This window comes from Pelodiscus sinensis, chromosome 1 (assembly GCF_052426305.1).
Source record: "Pelodiscus sinensis isolate ZL-2025 chromosome 1, ASM5242630v1, whole genome shotgun sequence".
NCBI classification, from domain to species: Eukaryota; Metazoa; Chordata; order Testudines; family Trionychidae; genus Pelodiscus; species Pelodiscus sinensis.
The window spans coordinates 118,817,335-118,842,550 of record NC_143052.1 but is presented as its reverse complement, the minus strand read 5'-3'; the positions used below and the strand labels follow the sequence as shown (position 1 = coordinate 118,842,550).

Below are 25,216 nucleotides of genomic sequence, written 5' to 3'. Positions count from 1 at the left end.
CATAGGCTTTATTGACCTACAAAGCGACCAGGACTGGACAAAAGGCGTCTTGCCAGAAAAAAGTACACTTTGTAATAATACTTTGATTACAGTGTATTACATGTATTGAATTTTGACAAACTGAAGTTAAATGTACCCCAAATCAATTCTTGTTATTACCTATCATAATATTTTTTTTACTTTCTGTTACGTTATTATGTTTATTGTTGTTATGTTTATTATTTCAGTCTACTTATTTAGTATGTACAACACAGATTTCTGACCACTCTGAGAAAAACATCCGGAATGGTAAATTACTATTATTTATCCATTGCATGGTGTCTGCACGTGTATCTCACACTGAAGCTGAATATTGTTTTGTGGCATAAATCTGCACTAAACAATAAAAAACAAAAAAACAAAAAGCAGACTAGCAAGATATTTAGTTTTATATTTTGTTCTCCAGCTCACCCTTGATTTCTGAGAGTGTTAGTCTGTGTCTGCAAAAACAATGAGGAGTCCTATGGCACTTTAGAGACTCACAGATTTATTTGGGCATAAGTTTTCGTGAATAAATCTGTTAGCTGGTGAGATGTTTGTTTCCTAGCCACATTTTAAAAATGGAGTCAATATTTAAAATTAGATACCTGGTGGAGTTTGCAAAAAGAGCTCAGCTTTGGAGGCTTGCTCCCACTAAAGTCAAGCAAGACCCTCATTCCTCTCCCTTTCCCTTCCCCGTTGCCTTCAGTGGGAAGTCAGGTCAAAGCAGAGGAATTTTGGAACTCCCATGTACAATATTTTTTACCATTCTCCCTTGTAAATGAGGGTGTGTCTAGACTACATGCCTCCGTCAAGGTTTACCTGTGCCGATCAAGAAAGGCTTCTTTGTCGGCGCGTCGCGTCCAGACTGCCCCGATCTGCCGACAAACAGCTGATCGGCAGAGCGGGGCAGCCATTTAAATTTAAATGAAGCCGCGATTATTTTAATCGCGGCTTCATTTCCCTCTGCCGATCTGGCTAATCTACATGCCTCCGTCGACGGAGGCATGTAGTTTAGACATACCCTGAGTGTTGACACGTGCCAATCAAGAACTGCTGTGCTGTATCCCAGAAATGGTTTCAGTTCATTGACTGACACAGCAGTTCCTCAGTGAGCATGATGGGCCCAATTACATTTAAATTAATGCATTATCCCCTGGCAAAAGTTTCCATAAAATTCTCCCCTTTTGCTGTGAAGCCTACAAACACCTTGACAAATAGGTTGCTGGGTTTGCTGAAATCACTGACTATCAGTTGACAGTACTGACTCATTGTTATCCCCTTCTCTGGCTGTGTCTCTTGTTTCTTGCCTTATACATGGTAAGATCTCTGGGGCAGGGATGGCCTTTTTGTTCTGTGTTTGTACAAGGCCTACTGCAATGGGATTCTGGCCCATAATAAGAACTCCTAGGTGCTACAAGAAATACAAATTGTAAATAATAACATAAATACTAACAATGCCATGCTGTCCCAGCACATTAGCTTTAGTCTTTCTGTACTCTACCATAGGGTGTAAATCAGGACAGGATTTGGCTCACAGTTTTGTGACACTCTTTCAGATTATTTGGGATGGAAGGTGCCCTATAAAACTGGAAATACCATCAAGCATTGCTCAGCCTTCAAGGTGAGAGCCCACAAGAAATCACTATAGAGATCTGTGATTCTGAATTTTCAAATTTAGGCTGTTCAGAGAGGTAAGACCCAACAACAAATGCTCTCAAATTATGTAGCTAGCTGAGTCATCTTACAACTTGTGACCCTTGTAATGATGTTTTCTTTTTCAGAATCTGTATGATGCCACACAGTGATTTGTCTGTTAAATTGAATCTTAGCCTCTAGATAGAAAGATAGATAGATAGAAAGTTTATTTTGAAATGTCTTCTAGTGCCTCCGAGTCTGACTGATGTGAGATGTTATTTTGAACATGCCAAAGCATCTGAACGGCTCCAGTCTTTTCTTTTCAGCGTGCATTCCTTGATAAGTAGCAAAGCTTCCCACTTATCAGTCACTCAAAGTGACTGTGGCTGTCAGTTGTGTACAAAGCGCAATCAGTTTGGAAGCAGAGACACCAGCATTTTTCTTCTCAGCTTGAAGCAAACACATTTTGACTGCTAGTCATTCAATTTTAAAGCATCTTCAATTAGGGGCGGAAGAAGATATAAAGAAAACACATCCTAAACACCTCCACCAGCCAGCAGTAAAAATTTTATTATCTCCTGACTTACCTTACTGCAGCAGCCACTGCCACCTTTTTTGGCTGCATAACAAAACTGCTTTACTACACATTCACCATATAGGTGAGATTGAGAGCCTGCAATATTGTTCCGATGAGAGTTCAAAGGGCAACACCACTTTCCTTCTCCCTCTTTCACCTCATGTCCTTGTATGCAGTGCATTCACATACACAGACACAGAGAGATTTGTAACTAAAAACAATAGAAATTTGTCACACTCTCTATAGCCAATGATGAAACCAGTTACCAAAGCCAATGTAATACAGAGGAGGAAGGGGGAAAAGAGAAAGAGACCTGGCAGAAAATAACAGCTGTGGAAAGAGGCCTGGCAGCCGAGGTAGATCTCTTACAAATTTGGAAGACAAACTAAAAAGACGGCATTGAAAACAGCAACCATGCTGACAACCTTAGTGCAAAGATTCAGAGAGGTAGCTGAGAGTCTGTAACAGGAAAAACTTAAAAAACAACGAATAGTCTAGTAGCACCTTAAAGACTAACACCACATGCAGATGGTATCATGAGCGAAGAAATGAGTTGTACCCACAAAAGCTCATGATACCATCTACATGTTTTGTTAGTCTTTAAGGTGCTGCTAGACTATTCATTGTTTTCTAAGATTTTTCAGTGGAAAGACTCGGGGCTGAGGCCCTGTTTCACACTTTTGGCAACTCTGGAGACTGTACTGTGAATCTCATGGTATTTAGTCATAGGTCCTAGGACCATGACTTTTCTAACCCTCATGAAGTTTCTAACCCTCATGATTGTGAGGAAAAGTTGGAACATATGATGCTAAGAGCATCAGAAGGCCCCAAAAAACCAAATCAAGACAAAAAAACCCTAATGTTCTTAAGCCAATCACATGAGATTTTGGGACCTGCCTCATGATTCTTGAACACTTAGAACACTTGAACTGAGAATACTGGAAAAAGCTCAACACAGCAATTAGTGTGTAGCTGTCCAGTCACTGAGCCTAAGGCCTTATCTATACTTACGCGGAGATTGATGCTCCTGAGATCCATCTAGTGGGTCTAGTAAGGGTCTAATTTCTCCCATCAACCTCCTGCAGTGGGACCACCAGAGAAGTTCACTTTAAGGTACATCAACTCCAGCAATTCTATTCTCATAGCAGGAGCTACTCCCACAGTGTAGACCTGGCTTGAGTGTGGACAAAGATAAGCCAGGGTTTGCCCTGACTTGATGAACCATGATTTATCCCTAAAATCTCAACTGGTTCAACTATTCGCTGCCTTTCCCTTGAAACACTTCGGGTGAGCACAAGTACAGCTACACTGATTGTTGAATTTTGGCTATATCCTGAGAGTAGACAAGCCGTTGTGGAAGGCAGCAGCTTTGGCTGATGGACGGTTGCTCTGTGGATAAATAAAGGATCATCTATTTGGCATCTTGCACTAAGCAATGAACTAACTTTTACTACAGTGGAGGAGATGCAGACCCAGGGTATGTCTACACTGCCACCCTAGTTCGAACTAGGGTGGCTAATGTAGGCATTTGAAGTTGCAAATGAAGCCCGGGATTTAAATACCTCGTTCTATGAGGAGTAACAGTAGTTCAAATTAGAGAGCCTAATTCGAATTACCTACTCCGTGCCGCGTGTAGCCGCGGGCACGGAGTCCGCACTAACGGGGATTTAAAAATGGCGGTGCCCGGCAAGATGCAAATAAGCCCGGGATATTTAAATCCCGGGCTTCATTTGCAACTCTGAATGCCTACATTAGCCACCCTAGTTCGAACTAGGGTGGCAGTGTAGACATACCCCCAGAGATTTTCTATGGTAAATGCATCACTCCCTTCAGCAAAGCACACACTTTACTTGCTGTACATATGATGACATAAGGAAAAGATTAATTCACTTACAGCCTAGATTCTGACTTCTAGCCTAGATTTTTTTCACTCCTCCCTTTTCCTATCTTGAACTCCCCCTCCCTCCCTCTCTTTAAATAATTGAGGTTCCCAAGGGTTTTTCTGTGAGTCCTATTATGATAACTGAGAAGACATCAGCTGCAGAGCCTCTGTGAGAAACAATTGAATAGTCGCTTTGCCGGCAACCTCAGTTGTTTGGGAAAAGGTTGCAAAGTCATGGGAAAAGTTGCAATGCAACCTCTTCATGGGCCTGTCAGTGAATCTAGTATGCCCATGTTTACAAGAGGCAAGAAAACAGCTGCTCATGACACATGATGAATCAGGACACAGCATCCCCGATCTCTGAGCCCACTGGGTTTGCCTGCAATTTCAGCTTGCAAGAGAGACTTGTACTCTTCAAGGCACATTCGCAATGGAGAAAAACTAAACAAAAACAAATTGGCTCAGGGGACTAAGCCAGCTCTGAAAGCATTTTGCAGAGTAGGGAAGAAAAAGAGTGGGAACAAACCTCCCACTTATAAGAATGACAACCTTTCCATTTTCTTCAGAGAGAGCTGGATCAGGCCCTTAGTTTTATGATGGCCTTTAGGTTTTAGTTGTCAAGGGCAACATTAGGTCCCCACCTCTCCCTACTATGGTCCCTAAATACAGAGGAAATAGCGCCATTCCACTTTACAGGGGGAGGCAAGGTGTAGAGGTCAGAGGACTGTGAAATTCTGCTCTGCGATCACCATCTCCTCAGGAATTCAGAAATGGAGTCCTGGGGCAGGGACAGCACATGACTAGATTTGCCCTTATCTCCTGGGCAAAGCACAGTTGCAGCCACAATAAAAAAAAATATTGAGGGTGGGCCAAGAGTGAAACTTCACAAATCCTGAGGCTGCCCTGAAGCAGACATCACCAGGATAAACAAGAGCTGAGAGGAGACATTGTCATCATCCCCAGTGGCAGTTGCACCTGCTCACAGGAGTTACCTCTTGTAGTACACTGCTGATGGAATTGCCATCCAAATGAGCACAGAACATAAGGGAGGCTGAACTGTGCTGACAGTAAAAATTAGACTGCAATCTTGTAGGGGCAGGGGATATTTATTTACATTGCTATAGACCATTTCTATTTTATAACAAGCAACAAACACCTCTGAACTGCCTCCATTTAATTTGAAAGATTACCACAAACTAATCAAAAACTCATTGTTTTACTTAAAAGTGGTACAAAGAGAGTGGTTACACACAAGAGCATGAGATATCAAGGCTAAAGATCATTCTGTAAACTCTGGGTAATAGATGCTTGCTCACCTGGGTAGTTAAACAAAACCAATACTCCAACAAACAAAAATTACTCACCCAAATTAACACCTGTGTGGCAAATCACAATACATCAAGCTTTCTGAAGTCAGTTTGCTTTCCATATACTTATGTTAAGCAAGAATCAGTCCACTATCTTTTCTTGTTTTGACTGAATTAGAACTAAGCACCATTTCTAACCTGTGTTAAACTTTTAAAATCTTTTAAAAATTCTGTGTGTTGGAGAAAGCTAAGCCATCTCTAAAATCCCTCAATGCTTTCTTCAAAAAAATTATACCTACTTTTTTTTGTATAGGGTGGGCCAAAAATCAGATATCTATCCTGCCAGAAATCCCAAATGTTCAAGATTTTGAAACCTCTAACCTCAGAATTTCTCCATGAATGGAAATATTTTGATTCAGGGACATGCCAGTGTTGCTGCCTCCTGTCTCAGGTCTCCCTGTTTGCCAGTACTGAGCCTGGGGGGTTGGAAATCCCTAGGCTTGGAGGGGAGGAACCCCTGAGCTGATGATGGGAGGACAGCTGAGGAAGCTGGTGGGGAGAGGATTCAAGAATTCTGGACAGCCCCTCAGGCTAGCTTCTGTGTGTGTGTTGGAGGGAGGGGGGTGTTGAGTATTGGAAGTCTCAGCTTCCAAGCTCACTAACACAAAGTCTTGGAAGCCCTGGCTCCATGACAAGCTGATGCCAGTAGGTCTTCTGTGGCTGCACAGAGAATCTGGCATAGGTGGGGATGAGGGTTTCTCCCCAGCATAGTTTTGAAACATAAGGGCAGCATCTAGCCCAATATTTGAAGGGCCCAACAAACCAGTACTTTGAGCTCATGCACTCTCTCCTTTGCTTGCTCTTATGGCAGCAGTCAGCTAAGGAACTGTTCTGAAAAAAAAGCTGGTCACACATAAATGAAAGAGTTACAAACCAATAGTATCAGCTCCACGGGAGGAACGGGTCAAGGGAGAGCACGGCAGGATGAACTCAATATTTGGGCAAATGGACATCAGTAAGGAAAATACCATTTCATTTTCACACCTCTAAAATAGCATTAAAACACATGGAGAATAAATATAAAGCCCCTTAAGAATTAGTTCTAGAGGGCCCTGAAAAGCAAATAAAACTGAGGATATCCATTTTTCCCAAGCATAAACTGCAGTAGAGGTGGCCTTCTCTGAGGTCATATACAGAGTCCCAGCCTAAGTCTACACATAAAGTTTCACTGGTTTAATATTAAACTTTTATTAAAATCTTGGTAATTCCTATCTGCAGACAAACCTAATGAACATTCCCTCTCTTCAGGTAACAAGAGGGGATGTGTATTTTCAGTTTGATGCCCATTTGACTGGTACATTCTTCTGTGCTCAAGTGGTTAACGTGCCTTTCTTCAACAACACAGAAGTGGATACTTTGTAGTTACACTCAGCATTTCCCATCCTCCAAAGAGGCGATATACCTCGTAATCTATCTCTGAGTATGTCTGCGAATCTTGGTGTTTGTTTGGGAGGGGTAAGGGAGAGAGAATCTTTCCAACTTAGCGCACTTGGAGAAAGGAGTCATAAATCAGCAGGTCAGTCAGGGGTTTTTTTTTTAACCTTAAGGTATTATGTTTTCACTATATTTCAATAGGAGGTTTTTTTGGTGCAATAATTTATCTAGAATTACTACTACTCTAACAAGCTTAGAGAAATTTGGCTCAAGTAGAATGAATCCTTTGTCATAAATAGCTTGGGTTCATTGCTACAGCCTAATCATTCAATTGCACATAAGTCAAATAGCAATCCCAACTTGGTAGGAACATTTCCATGTCACTAAATCTAACGCAATTTGTTTTAAAACTCCATCCCTCAGAGACAGACGCCTGATAGATTAGTTAGGGCAGGGTCAAAAAACCTGAACCTAGAGCCTGTGTCACATTTGACTTTCATGTCACAACTTTGTTCTACCAGCCTTAACCTGCTGTAAAACTCACTGACCATTTTCAGTAACCATGTAGGAGAGTGACCACTGTCTCCATTTCCTTATAAATAAGCTATTTTTTCCCCTTTACCATTGTTTTTCCCTTTGCAACAGCAATTTTTTCCCTTTTGCACTCTGTCACCAGCTGTTCATTTATTACATGGAAAGAAAATATTTCTTTTTATTATTTGTAGTAGTAGTATAGTTATTTTTTTAAATATGTTAGACCTGATCCAGCTACCACTGAGGTCAGGGAGCCTTTCCCCTGACTCCACTAGGAGCTGGCTTGGGCCTTGTGCCACTTGGGGTTAGACTGGAGTGACAACGCTGTCAATGGGCAAAAGCAATGCAAGCTTTTCTGCCAACATAACCTAACTTCAATGCCAAAGAACCATCTCTAGAGGAATGAGATGCCTCTTCAATCCTTGATCTCTGTGATGTAGCTGCCTAAACAGGGGTGCCAGCTGGGATAGTGTTTTGTGTGAAGTACGCACCTACTGTAAATTTATGCTCTCACTGACTTCAACAGGGTCAGGATTTTATCCGAGTTCCCTAGAAAATGGGTTGAGACAGGCCATCAACTCATTTCCTAAGCCAGCAGCATGTACAGATAAGCAGCGAGTTGTCTTTCATTTACTACTGACTTAAGTAAGGGTTCAAGAAATGAAAGGCTCCGTATCTCATTATCAATCCATGTTTTCCAGTACCCTGGGGAAGACATATTTCATTGCTATCTACAAGGCTCTACATTTAAAAGAAACAGGGTCAAAATATTATTATTGTTTGCAATTCACTGCTTATAAATCAACTTCCCCTCTTACTCCTAGCTCGTAAAGAGAAGCTTAAACCTAAAAACTGATTCCTCTCTCGTCAGTTGTCATTATAGGGTTTCTGGTATTGTTTTTCAGACATTTATTAAAGATGCAGCAATAAGGATTTTGTTTAAAAAAATCTCTCCACCAACACAAAGAATTGAATGTCCTATACAAATAGAAGGCATAAAGAAACGACGATACAGGTCCAAGTTGGGGCCTACCAAACTCAAGACTTTCTTTAACAAAGATTAGCGTCTATTATAAGTTGTTTTAGAGTATGTCGACACTACCAAGTTTTGTCAGCAAAACATGCCAACACCCAAAAGTCATCAAAACAAAAATTGCCAGAGGGTGTTCACATGTGCTCCCTCCGTCGACCAGTGCTGGACCGAGACATACTTGCGCCTTGGGCAGCGGGCACGCGGCGCATGTGCCATCCCATGCCCAGGTGCACAGTGCATGCACGGCCCTGCCCCTGGGCGAGCGGCGCCTGATTGACATGGTAAGGGGCGCAGTGCCCCTAGGCGTGTGGCCCGCCCCCGGGCGCCAAACTATGGGGGGTGCCTGATTGAAATGGTAAGGGGAGCCACTCACTCAGGCGCGTGGCGTATGTGCGGCCCTGCTTCCGGGCGTGCGGCGCCCCTTACCACTTCAATCAGGTGCCCCCCATAGGTTGGCGCACCGGGCAGCTGCCCGGCTAGCCCTCCCCTTAATCCGGCCCTGCCGTCAACAGATCATGTCCACACTAAGGGCTGCATCATCAACAGTGTGAGGAATGCACTATGGGTGTGTATCCCACAGTGCAGTGTTGTGGAAGGCAGAGCTGATCACTGCACATGGTGGAATTCCCTCCACCTATTCCCACAGCCTCCTCAGCAACCAGCAGCAGCATCAAGAGGAGTCCTGTGAGTTCTGCAGGGCAGTAGATAGTGGTGAGTGGTGAGGAGGGACTAATGAAGTAAAAAACCTCACAAAAGAGTTAACTGGTTAAACAATTTGTTTAACTGATTAATCTCTGGCTACGTTGCCACTGCGCAGTGGTGGCTGCTCCTGCCTGGCACAGCTGCGCCACGGGCACAGCCCCCCTGCCTCTTGCTGGTGAATGCCACTGACATCAGGCGCACCCTTCAGCACTAGCACTCCAAAGTGCCCAGAGGCTCTGGCTCCACTGAATGCGGGACTGTTGCACCTCCCGCCCCACAGTGTTTGGGTGCACGTGCCCTTCCAAGCATTGCCTCTGTCAGCAGAGATTAAAACACTGAGCAGAACAATCAGGGCAAGTATTGTAGGACACTGGCGGAAACCAGTTCTTTTGACAAAACAAACAGCAGTGTCTACACTGGCTTTTGGTTGAGAATAAAGGGAGGGGAACAGAAAAAAATCTTCCATGGGGTAGAAGTTTTTTTTGTTGCCCAAAGTGAGTGTTTCCCCCCCCCCCCCCCCCCCACAAAAGTCACATTGCAGTGTGTACACTCTCACTGTGCTGTTACCAAAAGGCAGTCTTTGGCAACAAAACTTTTTAGTGTCGACAGAGCCTATATGAGAAGTCTAGGACTTTGCCTGCCATAGTTTATGAAAGGACCAGCACTTAAGAGGCCAACCTCTAAAGCGATAGAGGCCGGTTACTTCAACTAATGAAAATCAGCGTAGTACCACTTACTGTAGAGGAGTGCTGTTGTAAACCAGCTGAGAATCTGTTCCATAATCTGCAACTGAGACTAAGGCATTACAGAAAGATCTGGGCAGGGAAATCCTCATGCTGTTGAAGAAACGGCCCACTGTAGCTTCTACTTAACACAGAGATTTGAGATGCTTTACACATTATTACATACCTAGCTACTCTGAGATCATGCTATGGTTTTAAACCCATACAAACTTCAGATATTTCTTTACAAACAAGAGACTGAAACCCCAATATATTACTCAAGCAAAAGACTGGGCTCAAGCTGATTTGTACTATTAAAAAAGAAGAGACTGTGCAAGCTCATATAAGAATTTTTTTTTAAAAAATACAATAATTTAAAAAGAGGGGGTTTTTTTTAACAACCAAAAGACAGCTGAGATGGGTTCTTATCCAAAGCCCACTGAGGGAACTGTATTACTAAGCACAGTGTCAGATTGCAATCCCCTACAAGTACTACCTTTGCTCTTCAATTCCAACAGAATTTGGAGATTGAATGATCTCTGTTTATAAGACCTCAAGTCCTCCCTCTTTCTCTGCAAGCCAGTCTATAAATTTCCTTTTCACTGCCAAGTGGAGATGTTATTCTTCTGATGTGAAGCATTCACAAATATATGTTCCATTCCCAGTTTAAATTTGCATAAAATTTAAGTTAAAACTAGGCCAAAGGTTCGTCTTGGTATAGGAGATATGATGTCTTGTGAGAACCTGTTAGCAGGGGCGGATATAGGGCAGGGCGAACGGGGCGGCCGCCCGGGGCCCTGCGCTTCAAAAAGCCCCGCGCATGCGCCGTGGTGTCACCGCGCATGCGCATGGCGTCACCGCGCATGCGCCGTGGCAAATGGGGGGCCCCGCAGAATTATGCTGCCCGGGGCCCCGCAAAACGGTCATCTGCCCCTGCCTGTTAGCTAACGTTCTATATAACATGTTCTAAAATTCTAGACTAGACAAGTTTATTTAAAGTTTAGACTTTAACACATGACAGTTGAAGCATAAAGAGCTAGAGTATAACAACTACAACCTAACACCACACCTTTTGTTTAAGTCCAAACAAACCCTCTGGTACCCACAGACACAATAGCTTGCCAAAAGAAAAGGAAATCCAAATTACACCTCTGCGCTTTTATTACAGATACAATTACAGCTTTTCCCAGCTGTTCTTCTCACTGGACATCCTCAAAAAGGAAAGACACCCTCCAAAAACTCCATCCTACCTCCCTCATTTATAACAACAGTCCCAAGCATTTTGGCTGCACGTAAATATAAAATAGAGCTGTAGGATACTGTGCAGTATTCTATATAGTCAATTAGCATTCTATATAGTCAATGAGTCAGAAATAGGAAAGCAACAGGCCTCCTCAAAAACGCCTCTCCAAAAAGGCAGCCTCCCACTCTCCCCCTTCCATACTTCCCCAAACATAACGGCGAGAAGGAGAAACAAAGAACTGTTGAGATTAAGTAACAAACTTTACCAAAACGTTCAATCCTCCAAAACAAAGCAGGATTTACTTCAGTTTTAGATCAAAGATAGATAATGCCAATGCTACAGTTTGTTTTATAGCACACTGCCTTTTCCTATTTGCTTTCCTTATAAACTCAGTTTCCTTTCATTGTACTTTACTGCCAGATTATAGTAGCTACCTATCCCAATCTAAATCTTCTTCTGTTTATAAATTTTCTCCATTCAGCTGTGCCATAGTCAACAGATTTACACTACTTGCACTAACACAGTAATTTAAACTGTAATTCCCCCCCCCCCATTAACTCACCTGCCATTATGTTATATTATTTTTATGGATTCAGGTTGATATGCAACATTTTGAAATTATCCGGGGCTAGAGCATACATAAGCAATGCATTTTAGAGGCCAAGGTGTCTTGTGGTTGATCTAAGAACTGCACACAGTCCTGTATCTTACACCTATTTTTAATCATTGCAAATCAGCACATACCAGATAAAACCAGTTGCTATACAATGCTGAATATGCTGAAAATGAAAGATGGACCAGAAGCACAAAAACTGGATCTGGATCTAAACTTTCACAGTTAAAGGCTTTTTCAGTCTAAGTGGCTGAATTATGATCTAACCACAAATGTCCTTCCAGTCCCAAAGTTTCTTCACATGTTGGAGTGTCTGGATCTAGGAATTTGTGTCTAAAATCAATTATTGTACTTGCTATTAGAGATGGATCTAAATCAAAGTGATGTATTCTGAAACCTCAGAATGCAGGTATAAACTTTTTGCTTTTTAAATTGTATACTACCATAGGAAAGAAGATGAAGAAAACAAAATTAAATAATAAGCTGGCAAAAGAGTTAACATCGTTTTCACTGCCAGAGCATACATGCTGCCACTTGTGACCTCACCTCGTTAGCTGGTCTCCAAAATCCTTTGGCCAACTCCTGCTTCAAATGAGTTCTTTCTAGAATTATTAAATCCTTCAGACTATTTGCCTGATATCCAACGGGAATTTGGTTGCAATGACTGGGCAAAACTGTTTCAGCAGAAGACTCAGGAGACATTTGGTGGAGATCAGTAACTCCTCACCCACCAAATGCAAACAGACACTACAGACACTTTTGTGGGACCACGTATGCTCCAGGTTGAGAGCCACTGTTCCCAGGTCTGATCCTGCAAAACCTTGCTCATGTGAATGGCACTCTAAAATCAACGGTGAGTAAAGTTAATCACAACAGAAAGCGTTTGCGGAATTCGACCCTTTGTACTTAATGGCAAGTAAAGTCCCTATCCATTTCTTAAAATACAATACCAACATCTATATTTATAGATTCTTACAAAAATGATGGCTGTACTAAAGGGTGTTACAAGGAAGAATGGAAATGTAAAGATTAGGAATTATAGGTAGAGTGACAATCTCTGACCTGGATCTGTTGCTGAAGAAGGTTAATTTTGTGTTGCTGCTGCAGGAGCTGCTGCTGTTGTCTTGCAATCTGTCGAGAAATTGCAAATTGTACAGTGGAATTGTTACATAGGAATTTGCCCACTTTCTTGACACCATTCTATTAAGCTAATGACATTGTGGGTCGCAGCAGCTGGGTGTGCTACATTTGTATACCACGATAGAGCCAGTTCACGAAAAAATGAAGATCGACAACAACTTTGTGGGAAAGTGGGACAGATTTATACATGAGCCCCTTCTCCTTAACCAATTTCTAGAAACGTATTCCCACAGGTCTTAACGAATACTACCACTCTGTGGCAACAGAAAAACATTTGGGGGAAGATATCAAATAGGAAGAGGAGAGAGGAGCAAAGGAGAGAGTATTTCTATAGCACCTACCAGTCAAGGATTTCCAAGAGCTTTACAAATATGAAGCCCAGGAGAACGCATTATTGTCTACATTTTATTGATAGAGAAAGACAGGCACTGAGAAATTGGAACTTGGTTTGGGGCAATTCATTTAACCTCTTAATCCAGAAAAACCATGGATAGAACCCAGGAGTCCTCAGTTGGTATAAGTTAGCATCGCTCCAAACATCTTCACTATAAGTGCCAATTAACACCAGCTGAAGATCTGATCCCAAGTCTCCTGATTCAAAGTCCTGTACATTTATCACAAGACCATCTTTCCCCCTCAACGGAGTAAGGCAAGGTGACTGTGGGACTCTGAACAAATCCTATTTACAATTACTGAGACAGTACAAAAAAGTTCTGACTCAAAGACTACATCTACAGTATAGCCACAGGTGTGATTTCTGCAGCATATGTAGGTGTTCCAGGCTAGCTCTAGTCTATCTAGCCCACTAAAGATGCAAATGAAGACACTGCAGTATAAGCTGCACCACCAGCAGCACAAAGAAGCATGTACCAGGGGAGGTCAGATGGGCTTGTACAGTCCACACTGAACTTGTGCAGCCACATCTTCACTTCTAGATTTATCAGACTAGCTAGATAACTGCAAATCAAACCCTTGCTGCAGTATAGACAGACTTGAAGAGCTGACGGGAAAAAGTGCCTAATTTAAAACAGTATCTTTTTTAATTCCATGAGTTTTATTTCAAGTCATCAGAACATCTCCACTTTTACAAATTGCTAACAGAGCCTTGAAAGCATTGTTGGAGTGTTCTTCCCCTGATAGAACTCTCAACTACTTTTCGAGGGGAGAATTCATGAGCTTCTTCCCCAAATAAAGGTCTAATGCCCTTTATTAAACTAATAGCATACAAAACACACCTATCAGGAGGTGACTTGATAGCAGTGATGAAAGTAACTTAACATTTCTTATAGATACTGTCCTATTGCAACTTGGGTCCCTGCCAATCCTTTAAATCAGGGATGGGGAACCTAAGGTGCGGGGGCGACTTGCTGGATCTGACTCCTGAGGCTCATTAGGGAGCCCGTACTGGTGCTCCAGCCCTCCGCCACCCCACCACAGGGCTGGGGCATACAAAATCTACTAGGCAGGGCACCCCCAAAGCTCAGGTGTGTGATAGAGATGTTAACTAATTAATTTACTAGTTGAGTAGTTGACCGAATTTCCATTGACTAGTCGATAGGCACTTCCATGTTCCTCCTTTGAAATGTGCAAGAGCCCCACTGGGGGCTCTCATCCATTTCAAAGCTGGAATGCCACATGGAGCCCAGGGCCAGTGACAAGTCCCACTGACTCTGGGCTCCACATGGGCGCTTCCGCTTTGAAATGCACTAAAGCCCCAATGGAGGCTCTTTTGCATTTCAAAGTAGAAGAGCCAGCATGGAGCCTGGGGACAGAGGGGGACTCAGAGTCCCGCACTGGCTTGAGGGCTCCATGATGCGCTTCCTCTTTGAAATGCACAGAGCTCCCACTGGGGACTCTTGTACATTTCAAAGCTGTCATGCCATGGAGCCCAGGATCAGTTGGGGACTTCCCAGCTGATCCTGGGCTCCATGCAGTGCTGCCGCTTGCAGCGCCATACAGCTGAACCTGGGCTCCATGCGGAACCGCCTCTTTGAAATGCCACCGCAGCGTTTCAAAGGGGCAACACCGCACGGAGGCCGGGATCAGCTGTGTGGTAGTGCCCCTTTGAAACACCGCTGCACTTTCAAAATGGCAGCACTGCACAGAGCCCAGAACTCCAGGCTCTATGTGGCGCTGCCACTTTGAAGTACCTCCCTCTTTGCCTCCTCTTCCTGCCTCTATCTGATAGAAGCAACAAGTAGGAGGGGGGGAGCAACTGGTCAACTATCCTGTCAACTATTGGACACACAACAAGGATTTTGATCGTATAGGTTTGTTTGTTTGTTTGTTTGGGCATTCTTTCTCTACTCTCGTTTTCTCTTTTGGATTATTCAGTGGCATTAAAACAATAGCCACCTCTACAGGTAGGAGTACACCTTCTGTCTTGATGGACGTCTCCCCACAAAGATAATACCAATGATGCCTCTCCATCCATGTCTGTATACCAGCAGCAATGTGAAAGGACTACTACTCCAATGAATTAGTCATTTCTCCTGCTGTCCCTCAATTTACTTTTTCTTCTGTGGGCTTTTTTTGATTCAAGAGATGGGAGTTCCACAGAACAGCTCAGCTGCAATATGTAGCACAAAGGATGAATTTTTAACAGTCCAAGCATCAGGAAATACAAAGACATAGCTCCCACGACAACCATAATTCCTCTTGTGCATAATGCAGTGTTTTCTATTGTATGTTGTCAACTAGTATGCAATATTATATACAGGCAATGTAGTGCAGTTACCATAGTTATGGCAATAATTAATGAATTTCCAAACTTTGGAGAATTTTAAATAAGTCACACAGGTTTTTTTCTTTAATTTTCTGTTTTTTTAAAAAATAAGAAAGAGCTGTAATTGATCACACATTCAAATAAATGCACTGTTTTCCCATGTTTACGGGAAATACATTCAAGAAATAACATATGGAATGTCTAACCCATCAAATAAATACAAATCTGTTTATTTCAATATGCAGAATTCTATAGCTAAACATACATTTCAGACATAGTATATCTGGGTAGCAGCACTCATCGCGCACTTCAGGCATGATTTTAAGCCAGGTATCTTTTTATCTTCAATTTTTGTGTACATAAAGCTAGGTAGACACATAAATGGGCCTCTACTTTTGTGAAATTTTTAAACCTAGAAAAAATATTGGAAAAAGGGATGGTTTTGCACGCAAATTCTAACATATGTAGATATGGATAAGTGTGAACACTCATTTGTGCATGTAAAGTGCAGAAGCATTTGTGAAGGCTGAAAATCAGTCTCATAAATGGGGAAGAAAAATATTACAGTGGTTCACTCGTTTATATTTTATGTATTTCTCATTCAGTTCTTTTCAAACTTCATAAATGGCACTTTGTATTGGCACTATGCTAGCTAATGGCCACATTTTGCTTTGTTATACATAACCAACTTCACTGGCTTAAAGACATATTCTTTGGGGCTGATTCTGTGATTTTATTTGAACTCATAAAATAAGTTTTTGAAATGTTTGTCTCCCAAAATATTGGGACAATTATTCTACAAGTAGGAAGTCACCATTTTAAACTCCCCTCCTCAAATCAAAATAATGGTTCTATATACTTTTGCTTGACTTTCCACACCTCAAAAGAAAAAAAAATCTGGGCCAAGAACAATCTTGAGAAATGTCAACCCTCAAAGATAAACTAATGGAAAGGTAAACCTAATGAATAGGAACTTAGAATGAAATTCGCTAAAATGATCACTCACCTGTTCCTGTTGCTGCTTAGCCAGCTCCATTTGCTGGCGTTGTTTCTCAATTTGTGATGCAGCCAGTTTCTTCTGTTCATCATGAGCTGCTAGCAGCTGCTCCCGCAAACTGGTCAGCTGATTGATCATGCCCATGAGCTGCCTTTCCTTCTCAGCTAGGCTTTCTGGAGTCCCTGGGCATCACAGAGTGACAAGAGAGAGAGAAATGAGAGCTGGGTAATTTTAAATGGCAGTCTTAGTATAAACAAAATTTCAGTATATGCAAAATGGCAATTGCATTGCTCTGGAACAACTAGGGATATACATTTCACAGAAAAATGAGATGGGAAGGATGATTAAGGCACCCTTCAATTCCCTGCTCTATCACAATTTTCTTGTGTAGCTGAGGAAGTCACTTATTTATTTTCTCTGTGCCTCAGTTACCTATCCTTAAAACTGGAGTTAATAATATTTCCTTTCCCTGCTCCCTCCGCCCCTGCTTTTTCTTTCATCATGGCGAAACATTTCCATGAAAAGTTTCAGATTTTCAAAGTTGTTTACATTTCACAGGCTGCACAATCAACTGTTTTGAAAATGTTTCTGTCAAAAGCAGATAATCCACATTTTCTGTTTACAGAAAACCCACTACCTTGTGAGGTAGGTATTACCATCCCCACTGTACAAACGAGCACACTGAAGAACAGAAGTGCTATCCACATTTGATTTTTAATCCTTTTTTCCCTCTATACTATTCCAGCGCAGGCCAGCTGCCAGCATTCTAGCTGCCATGTCACCCCACTCTGCTCTGCTCAGCTCAGGGTTAAATGATCGACTGGTTAAAATGCCAATAGCTGCTATCCTGGTTGCTGCTACCTCAATGAGAATTTTTTGAAGTCTGGTGTAGAGTGGAAATAGCTAAGAGGTTGAGGCACTTGCCATCATTAACCCAATTTGCTTGCTATGTTATTTTACAAACACCAGATTTCTATTATGTACAAGTGCTCTAGAAATATGTTCTGCTCGTGCTTTCCCAGAAACAGGCACCAATTGCCACCATCCAATTTTTCCCCCCACAGCAGGTTTCCTTTTTCCCAGAGGAGGCAGACTGAGAAGGGATCTGGAGAGGATGTAGTAAGAGCCCCACCGATCACAGAGAAATAAAAATGTTCTAATAAAAAATGATGTATAGAACAATGGCACTTTTGCCATTAATTGAAAAGATGATCAATTGCAAAATAAAATATTTTCAGTGGGCAAGCTAACAGCAGCACCCACTAACACAACACAACTCCCATCTCTTATAGAAATCAGGACCCGGGAAGTTCCCACCCCAAAGCTTGAGGAAATGGTTAAGCTTTCTTTTAAATGCCTCTTTTTAAAACAGTCTGCTTTGGGGACAGCCCTGTCACACAAACCCTCCCAAATATGAGAAGTGCTCTGCTGCCAATGTCACCAACGCTCTCCAATTCAACAAAAGAAAAATTGGCGACTGTACGAACCATGCTCATAGCCAACTATCAGTCAGACATGAAAAGAGCTACTGGTAATAGCTCATTTAGTCCTCCCCCCTGCCAGTGCAGGAATGTTCCTGACAGTGTATTTACCAACACTCCCTGGATTGGATTTCAGAGATTGATAGATTCTAAGGTCACCTGACCTCCTGTACATGGCAGGCCACAGAACTTCCCCAGAATAAGTCACAGTGGAAACACATCTTGGTTTAAAATTATGTCAGTGATGGAGAAAACATCATAACCTTTGGCAAATTATTCAAATGGTTAATTATTCTCACTGTTACAAGTTTACATATTACTTCCAGTCTGGATTTGTCTAGCTTCAACTTCTAATCATAGGATTGTGTTATACCTGTCTCTGCTGAATTTAAGAGCCTGTAATTAAATACTTGTTCCCTATGGAGGTACTAACAGACTATTAAGTCAACCTTTAACTTTCTCTTTGGTAATCAGTTCGAGCTCCTTGAGTTTGTCACTGTAAGACAGGTTTTCTAATCCTTTAATTATTCTCGTGGTTCTTCTCTGAACCCTCTCCTCTTTATCAACATTCTTCTTGAATTGTGAGCACCAGAACGGGACACAGTATTCCCTTCCAAATGGTGGGTCATTTACTGCTTTCTTTGAAAGATGATTCCGCAATCTAAATACTGTACATGTCACCATTAGGAATATTTTTTGTGATATTTAGTTTAATTTAAATTAATTTATTTTCATCCAGTTCTCCCTGCAACACTCCTTCATTCCACTTTTACCGATACCAAACCTTTGAAGTACCTGTAGACAGTTATGTGCATCTGGGAAAATATATAGAGTCAGGCTTTTGGTACAAAGTTAATGTAACTTTATTTAACTTTCTTTAAAACCCCATAAGAAAACAGAGAGGTCTATGGAAAAATATTCTATCAATAGGAGACTATTTGCTAATGCTGTTAAAGGACCCATGGATATGGTGCAAACTTGAGAGATGCAATGAAACTGAAAATATATAACTTTTTAAAAATTCTGTTAAAACTTGAGAGAAAGAATGGAAGCTTATGGTAATGTACTAAGAGTGGAGGAGAAAAACACTTGTAATTTACAATTTTTACTTCAAACATCAAAGACAAAGCACTAGTTTAAGCCATGCATTTGCCATCTGAACATGCAATTATTTATAAGTGTCTATTACAACTCTTCCCTAGCTTTTTTCCCGCAGGATGTTCAGCTTTTCTAAGTAATACAAGTGAAATTATCTTAAAAGACTATGTTTGCCCAGAGATCTTAGCTGCAAAGAAACATTTAACATTTTGTATCACTGAAAAGAATTAATATAATAAATATTGTTTGATTTACATGGAGCTGGTTGAACACTGAAAAAAGTGTTTGCAAATATTTTATTCTAAATATTTACCGAGGGGGTGGCTGGGTGGGTGTATGTGTGGATTTGGCTACTTCTAAGCTAGAGACAGGCAAGAACAAATATTTATCAAATAACTTATTTGAAAAATATAGTGATATTTGTCAGACTCTCAACTAACATGATCTGATCAAGTAATATGAATTTACAGTTTGCCTTTCATTTGAGGCTCTCAACACACTCTGAAACATTAATTAAATCCCAAAACAACTCTTAGAATAGAGAAGTATTTCATGTGTGTAAATTGATAGACATATGGGTTAGTCAGTGGCAAAACAGTAAAGAGAACCCAGGAGTTCTCACTCCCAGTTCTGTATTCTAAATCTGGACTAAGAGACCAAACATCTCTTACTAGTGCCAATGAGATGAGTAACTACCTAATTTCAGACACATCTATACTTTTTTGAACTGTCTTAATCTCATTTAATTAATTCATGAGCAAAAAATCTCTCCCCAAGAGAAATGGACAACTTCATTCAAGTTGTAGAAACACAACTACATTAAATGGGCTCAGAGTTTGGATTTAAACATATTTCATACTGACCATCTAACCATTGTTAAAGAGCAACACATACTGGTCACTACCAATACATAGTCAACAAAAATCAACTTTTCTGTGTACCACATATTCATCTCTATATACTACACATTTTAGGTAATTTAGGTAATTACTTTGACAGTAAACTGACTTGGGGGAGAAGTTTAATAACATTAATAAATAAAAGTTGAATACAGGTTGCTCCTCTCTTAACCGGGACTCTCTGGTCCAGTAGGACCACGGATGTCTCAGGACCAGAGAGTCCCAGTGGAGGGCTGGTGGCTGAGTTCTCTGCAGCGGGGGCTAGAACCTAGTAGCGGGGCTGCCCTGTGGCAGTTTAATGGGAGCCCAGCAGCTGTGAGGGTTGGGGGGGAGGCAGTGGGGCTGGAGCCCAGCAGTGAAATTGGCGAGACCGCAAGGCAGTGGCGCCGCCCGGCAGCACAGCCAGGGGCCTGGCAGCCCCACTCCAGCAGCTGCCCGGCGGAACTAGAAGACAGCACAGCTGTCCCATGCCACCAGGAGCCTGACCACAGGGCTGCCTAGCAGCAGGGACAGGAACCTGGGAGTGGGGCTATTGCCTGGCGACGTGGCAAAGAGCCTGGCAGCCCCACTACCGCTCATGGAGCTGCTTGGCGAGGCTAGGAGGCAGCAGGGCTGTCTCCCAGTGGCACAGCAGGACCCAAGTAGGGGTCGCTGCCCTACGGGGCCGGAAGCCTGGCAGTGGGGCTGTGCGTGTGGGGCTGCCAAGGCGGGGCCAGGAACCCTGTGTGCGGGGGAAGCCAGCGAGAAGGCTGGTAGCAAGGCCATGTCTGTGGGGGCCAGAAATGACCTTCCCTGGTCCAGCAAAATCCCTCATCTGCGACCAGTCCAGTCCCAAGGATGCCGGACCAAGGAGGTCCAACCTATATATAGATCATAATACTGCCTTTGAAAACTGACCCTCATACTCATTATAATTACTGCTCAAAATTAAAAAACAAACCAAAAAACCCCCAAGTACACTGCTATCTGGTCAAGAATAAGTCCTGATTTACATTGGGGAATTTGTCCTTAAAATTCTAACTGGTTTTAAAATTGATTCTACTACTTCATTTTAAATTTAGCCAGAGTTGTAGTGTAATCCAGGCTCCAGATGGTCTGAAATGCTGCTATTAAACCAATCTCAACACCTACTGAAAGTGGTTATGTAACTGGATGTAACAACTCAAAAACATATTCCCTTCATGTGCATGCCTGTTCTGCTGATCATGCAAAATGCATATGAGCAGAAAAAGTGACACTTTGTCCTATTTTCTACTATCAGCTCCTTAAAATGCAACAGATATTAAGGACTATGGACACTGCTGACACTGGCATTAAATGTGATTTCACTTTTTAAAGATTTTTAAAATTTACCTCAATATGATACGTTACTATATTACTAACTATGCAATGAAAGGCACTGGTGAGGCAGCTGCAAAGCCATGCAAGCCTCCAGAATTTTTACAAAAAGCTCTCAATATTGCTAACATCAGTGAAGCTAGTAGCAATGTTGGGAACCCTAGTGTGGATAGATTGTCAGCCCAAGCAGCAACTTCCAGCAGCTCGCATGTTAAACGTGCTCAGATGATTGAATTAAAAATGGCCCTGACTGTTGGTGACTATGGTAGTCTATACTATTCATTCTTTCTTTACATGATGTTAGCGGTTGAAGTCTACGCCATTGTTTAGTGATTAGAAAAATGGAACAGCCCATTCTGGCAATGTACGAATTGACAATGAGTTAGACTATTTCATACAAATACTGAAAAGGAGAAGGAAAGTAGCCTAACAATGACTGCCCTTAAAATTACACTGAATCACCATCAATTCCATACCAAATGCGCATTTTATGTTTAACAAAGCCTTTTAACCACCAGGCCCACCTGTCGTTCAGGATATACTGCTCTAGGTGAACACACTGTTCTCATTGTTCCATAGCACTGCAGTGGCACAATGTGGATTTTCCACAAGGAACTTTATCAAACAAGCTCACACACATATAGACATCAAAGCAAACCCCAGGACTAGTTGTGGATACAAGTGAAGGCCCAAAAGCAAACACTTTCCAGACCCCCTCACTTTATTTTCTACTAGCATGAAGAAAAGGACTGTGAACAACACAGATTTGTGGACACAGTCACAACAGTCACAGTGGGCAGCACTAATGAAGGATTAAGTTAATGCTATTCTGCAAGGTTAAATCTATGTTTCACCCCAAATTGACACTATCCACAATATTGCTTAGTACTAAAAATTGTTCCTGGAATGTGACATAAATTATTACACACTTTCAGCTCTGACACTCAGTCTGAGACTGGTAGTAGCAGTGACATTTTCATGTGCATTAAAGAGAGGACACGTGTAAGACCAAGTAAATGGAGAACCCCATCATATTAATGTAAAACAGAACAAGCAGAAGGTTGAAACTGGTTTTAGATACAGCAGCAAAAATATTTAATTTTACTTTCCTTGGAAACATAACTCTAACTGGGATAACCATGACATTTCTTTAGTCAAATAAGCCTTAGCTAATGATGAACAAATGACCAGAATTTACGCATATACCCATCTGCCAGCTACCCTCTAGGACAAAGGGAAAACGGGTGAAGAGAGCTGGAAACATTGCAGCATGGTTTTGTATAATCTCTGTGACACTGTTAAATAACTAGAAACATTATCAATCAGAGGTACAGGAGCAAAAATAGTACAGACAGTTAAACTTATCCCCTGAGTCAGTTTACTATCAAAGTAATTACCTAAATAGCTTTTGAATTGTCAGTGTCTGTCTTTCAAAGAAAATCAAAGAAAACAATGTGCTAGTATAAAGCTTGGCAGACATAATTACATTGTATTATGTTCATATCATAAAACATAGTTATTGTTTTAAAAAATCAAATCCAGGGGAACACATGGAAAAAATCCATTAAACGGGAATAGCCATTTTTTCAAGATGTTCTACGTAGCTCAAGTAGTGCAACGTTTGATTCGCTGTAATAATACAGCTTATATAGTACAGAGCTCTTGTTATCTTCAAAGCACTTTAAAACAATAATTAATAATCCTTTTGAAGCCCCAAGCAGGCAGGTAAGCATCATTATCCCTTTTTAACACTTTTTTAAACATGGGAAAACTAAGGCTTAAACTGAGGTTAAGTGACTTGTATGTGGTCACACTTAACTATATTGACTGTAAGTAGTCTCATTGGTCAAAAACAGGTCCCACTGGAGTCAATGGCAAAACTCCTACTGAGTTTAACAGGACTAACATTTCACCCAATGAATTTAATGGTAGCACATGCCATTTCTAGTATTAAGCACTTATGTAAACCTTTGCTAGGCCAGGCATTAATCATGTGGGCACTATCTAAAGAGAACCGTGAATACAGCCCATATCTACCCTATACAACCAACCTAGTTAGAGGAACAAGTTATAAAATAGTTGTCCTTTAACTTTAACCTGGACACAACCATGGTAAACTAGTTAAAACCATGGTCATGTCCAGGGGGCTTTAGCTCAGTTATGTGAATATTTTTGAGTGAAGATGAGCCTTTCATTTAGGTACAATGCTTTACAAACATTACATTTATATATTTGGGGGGAAAGAATTAAATCCTATAGTCTTTGCATTGTCCCAGCCCACCTCAGCATCAACAGGAGTTATGTCCAAGTCTGGCTAAAAATTCAGGATTGGACTCCATTTAAATAGACTTTGTTGCCTTGACATTTTTCCTCCTCCTTCCTCATCACGGAGAATGCAAAACAAACAGCATAAATTGTGAAGCGTATATTCAATGTTTTGTTTTTCCCATTTTAGCAGTCTTAGGTGTGGCTACAAACATACAGGGATTTATTTTAAACATATGGGCCCAATTCTGTACTTATTTGCACCCTATCCAAATCCACTAAAGCCAATCATATTGCACTTGGTATAAGTCATCTTCAGATTTGATGCATTAATTTTACCTTAATTATGTTCCTTTGAAATCATAGTGTTAAAGCCTGATAGTATGCATTAAAAATGGGAATATTCTTTCCTTGATCCATGCATAGAACTGCTATTGACGTCAACATCAGTTTTGTATGTGGGGCGATGGAAAGTTTAAGTTATGCTCTATCCAGAAATCTATCCAGAAACCTGTCTTAACAGACATAACTGGCTGGGGTGAGTATGGATTTTAAATATCTTTTTTCTGTCTTCAACCACAAATTTTTAACATTGCAAGTCATTGATTAACCAAATTTATTAATGCTATATCACTGCTGTACGTTTGTGAGTTGTGCGACTGTGTTTGTACATGCACACAAATCCCCTGTATGATTCTAATACTATGGACATAGTAACAATGAGTATTTACTTTGAACTGGAATAAAGATTGTCAAGCAAGTGACTGGAGTTCCCAGGACATAAAAAATTGAAAACTGGTATTTGAGCCAACTTCAGTACAAGGTGGTCACCATTACTTTGCAATGCATGTCTAAAATATACAGCTACCTAGCGTATTAAATTAATTGATTACATCTGACTGATAAGGGAAATCAGCTTAATAGAAGGAAACATCTTGATTGATTTGTACTAGCTGAGCCACAGCTCTACTTGTCTATTTATAGTTTTCTGTAATATATTTTCTTCCATATTTTGACAAATAACAACCTAGAAGGTGGATATTCATCTTGAGTTACATATGTACTATCTGAAGCTTTTAGCGTTCAAGAAAGATGACTCAGACTGAACTAAAAGATTTGACAAACGATAATCTGTAGCTATTGTTACCTTCAAGAATGAATATTCTGTAGGGATAAAGACATAGCCTTGTGCACAGTAGCACATTTTGAAACAGACCAGCACATTGCCCATTGTGCAATGCTAGAAATTAGTCCTCAGTGAATATTCAGTGTTAGCTGTTATAAAAGTTTTGGTATAACAGGCTGCAAGAAAAGCTCAGTATTTAACGAGTTTAGTTATTTACTGTCAAGGTTACAAAACGAATAGACAGTATTATACTAGGACTACTTCTCAGAAACTGTACATTTTTCCACCATCCAGGCACACGGTGTGACTATATTAGCTGGTTCAGGTTTTGAATTTTATGCAGCGGCAAAAGACAAACCCAGGAGAGAGAGAGCGCTCTGTGAGTGTGTGTGTGTGTGTGTGTGTGTGTGTGTGTGTGTGTGTGTGTGTGTGTGTGTGTGTGTG

General features: G+C 41.3%; 1 protein-coding gene across 18 annotated transcripts in view; it reads right to left on the bottom strand.

Moving 5' to 3' along the window:
* The window catches only part of SOX5 (SRY-box transcription factor 5), an 895,980-nt gene that overhangs the window by 180,445 nt on the left and 690,319 nt on the right, over nt 1–25,216 (bottom strand). For all 18 annotated transcript variants that reach the window (XM_089769671.1, XM_089769670.1, XM_075898182.2 and 15 more), the window contains 2 exons: nt 16,575–16,747; nt 12,766–12,834 (listed from right to left, as the gene is read on the bottom strand). In XM_089769671.1, the coding sequence (XP_089625797.1) occupies nt 12,766–12,834; nt 16,575–16,747 (242 nt within the window). The remainder of the gene's footprint in view (nt 1–12,765; nt 12,835–16,574; nt 16,748–25,216) is intronic.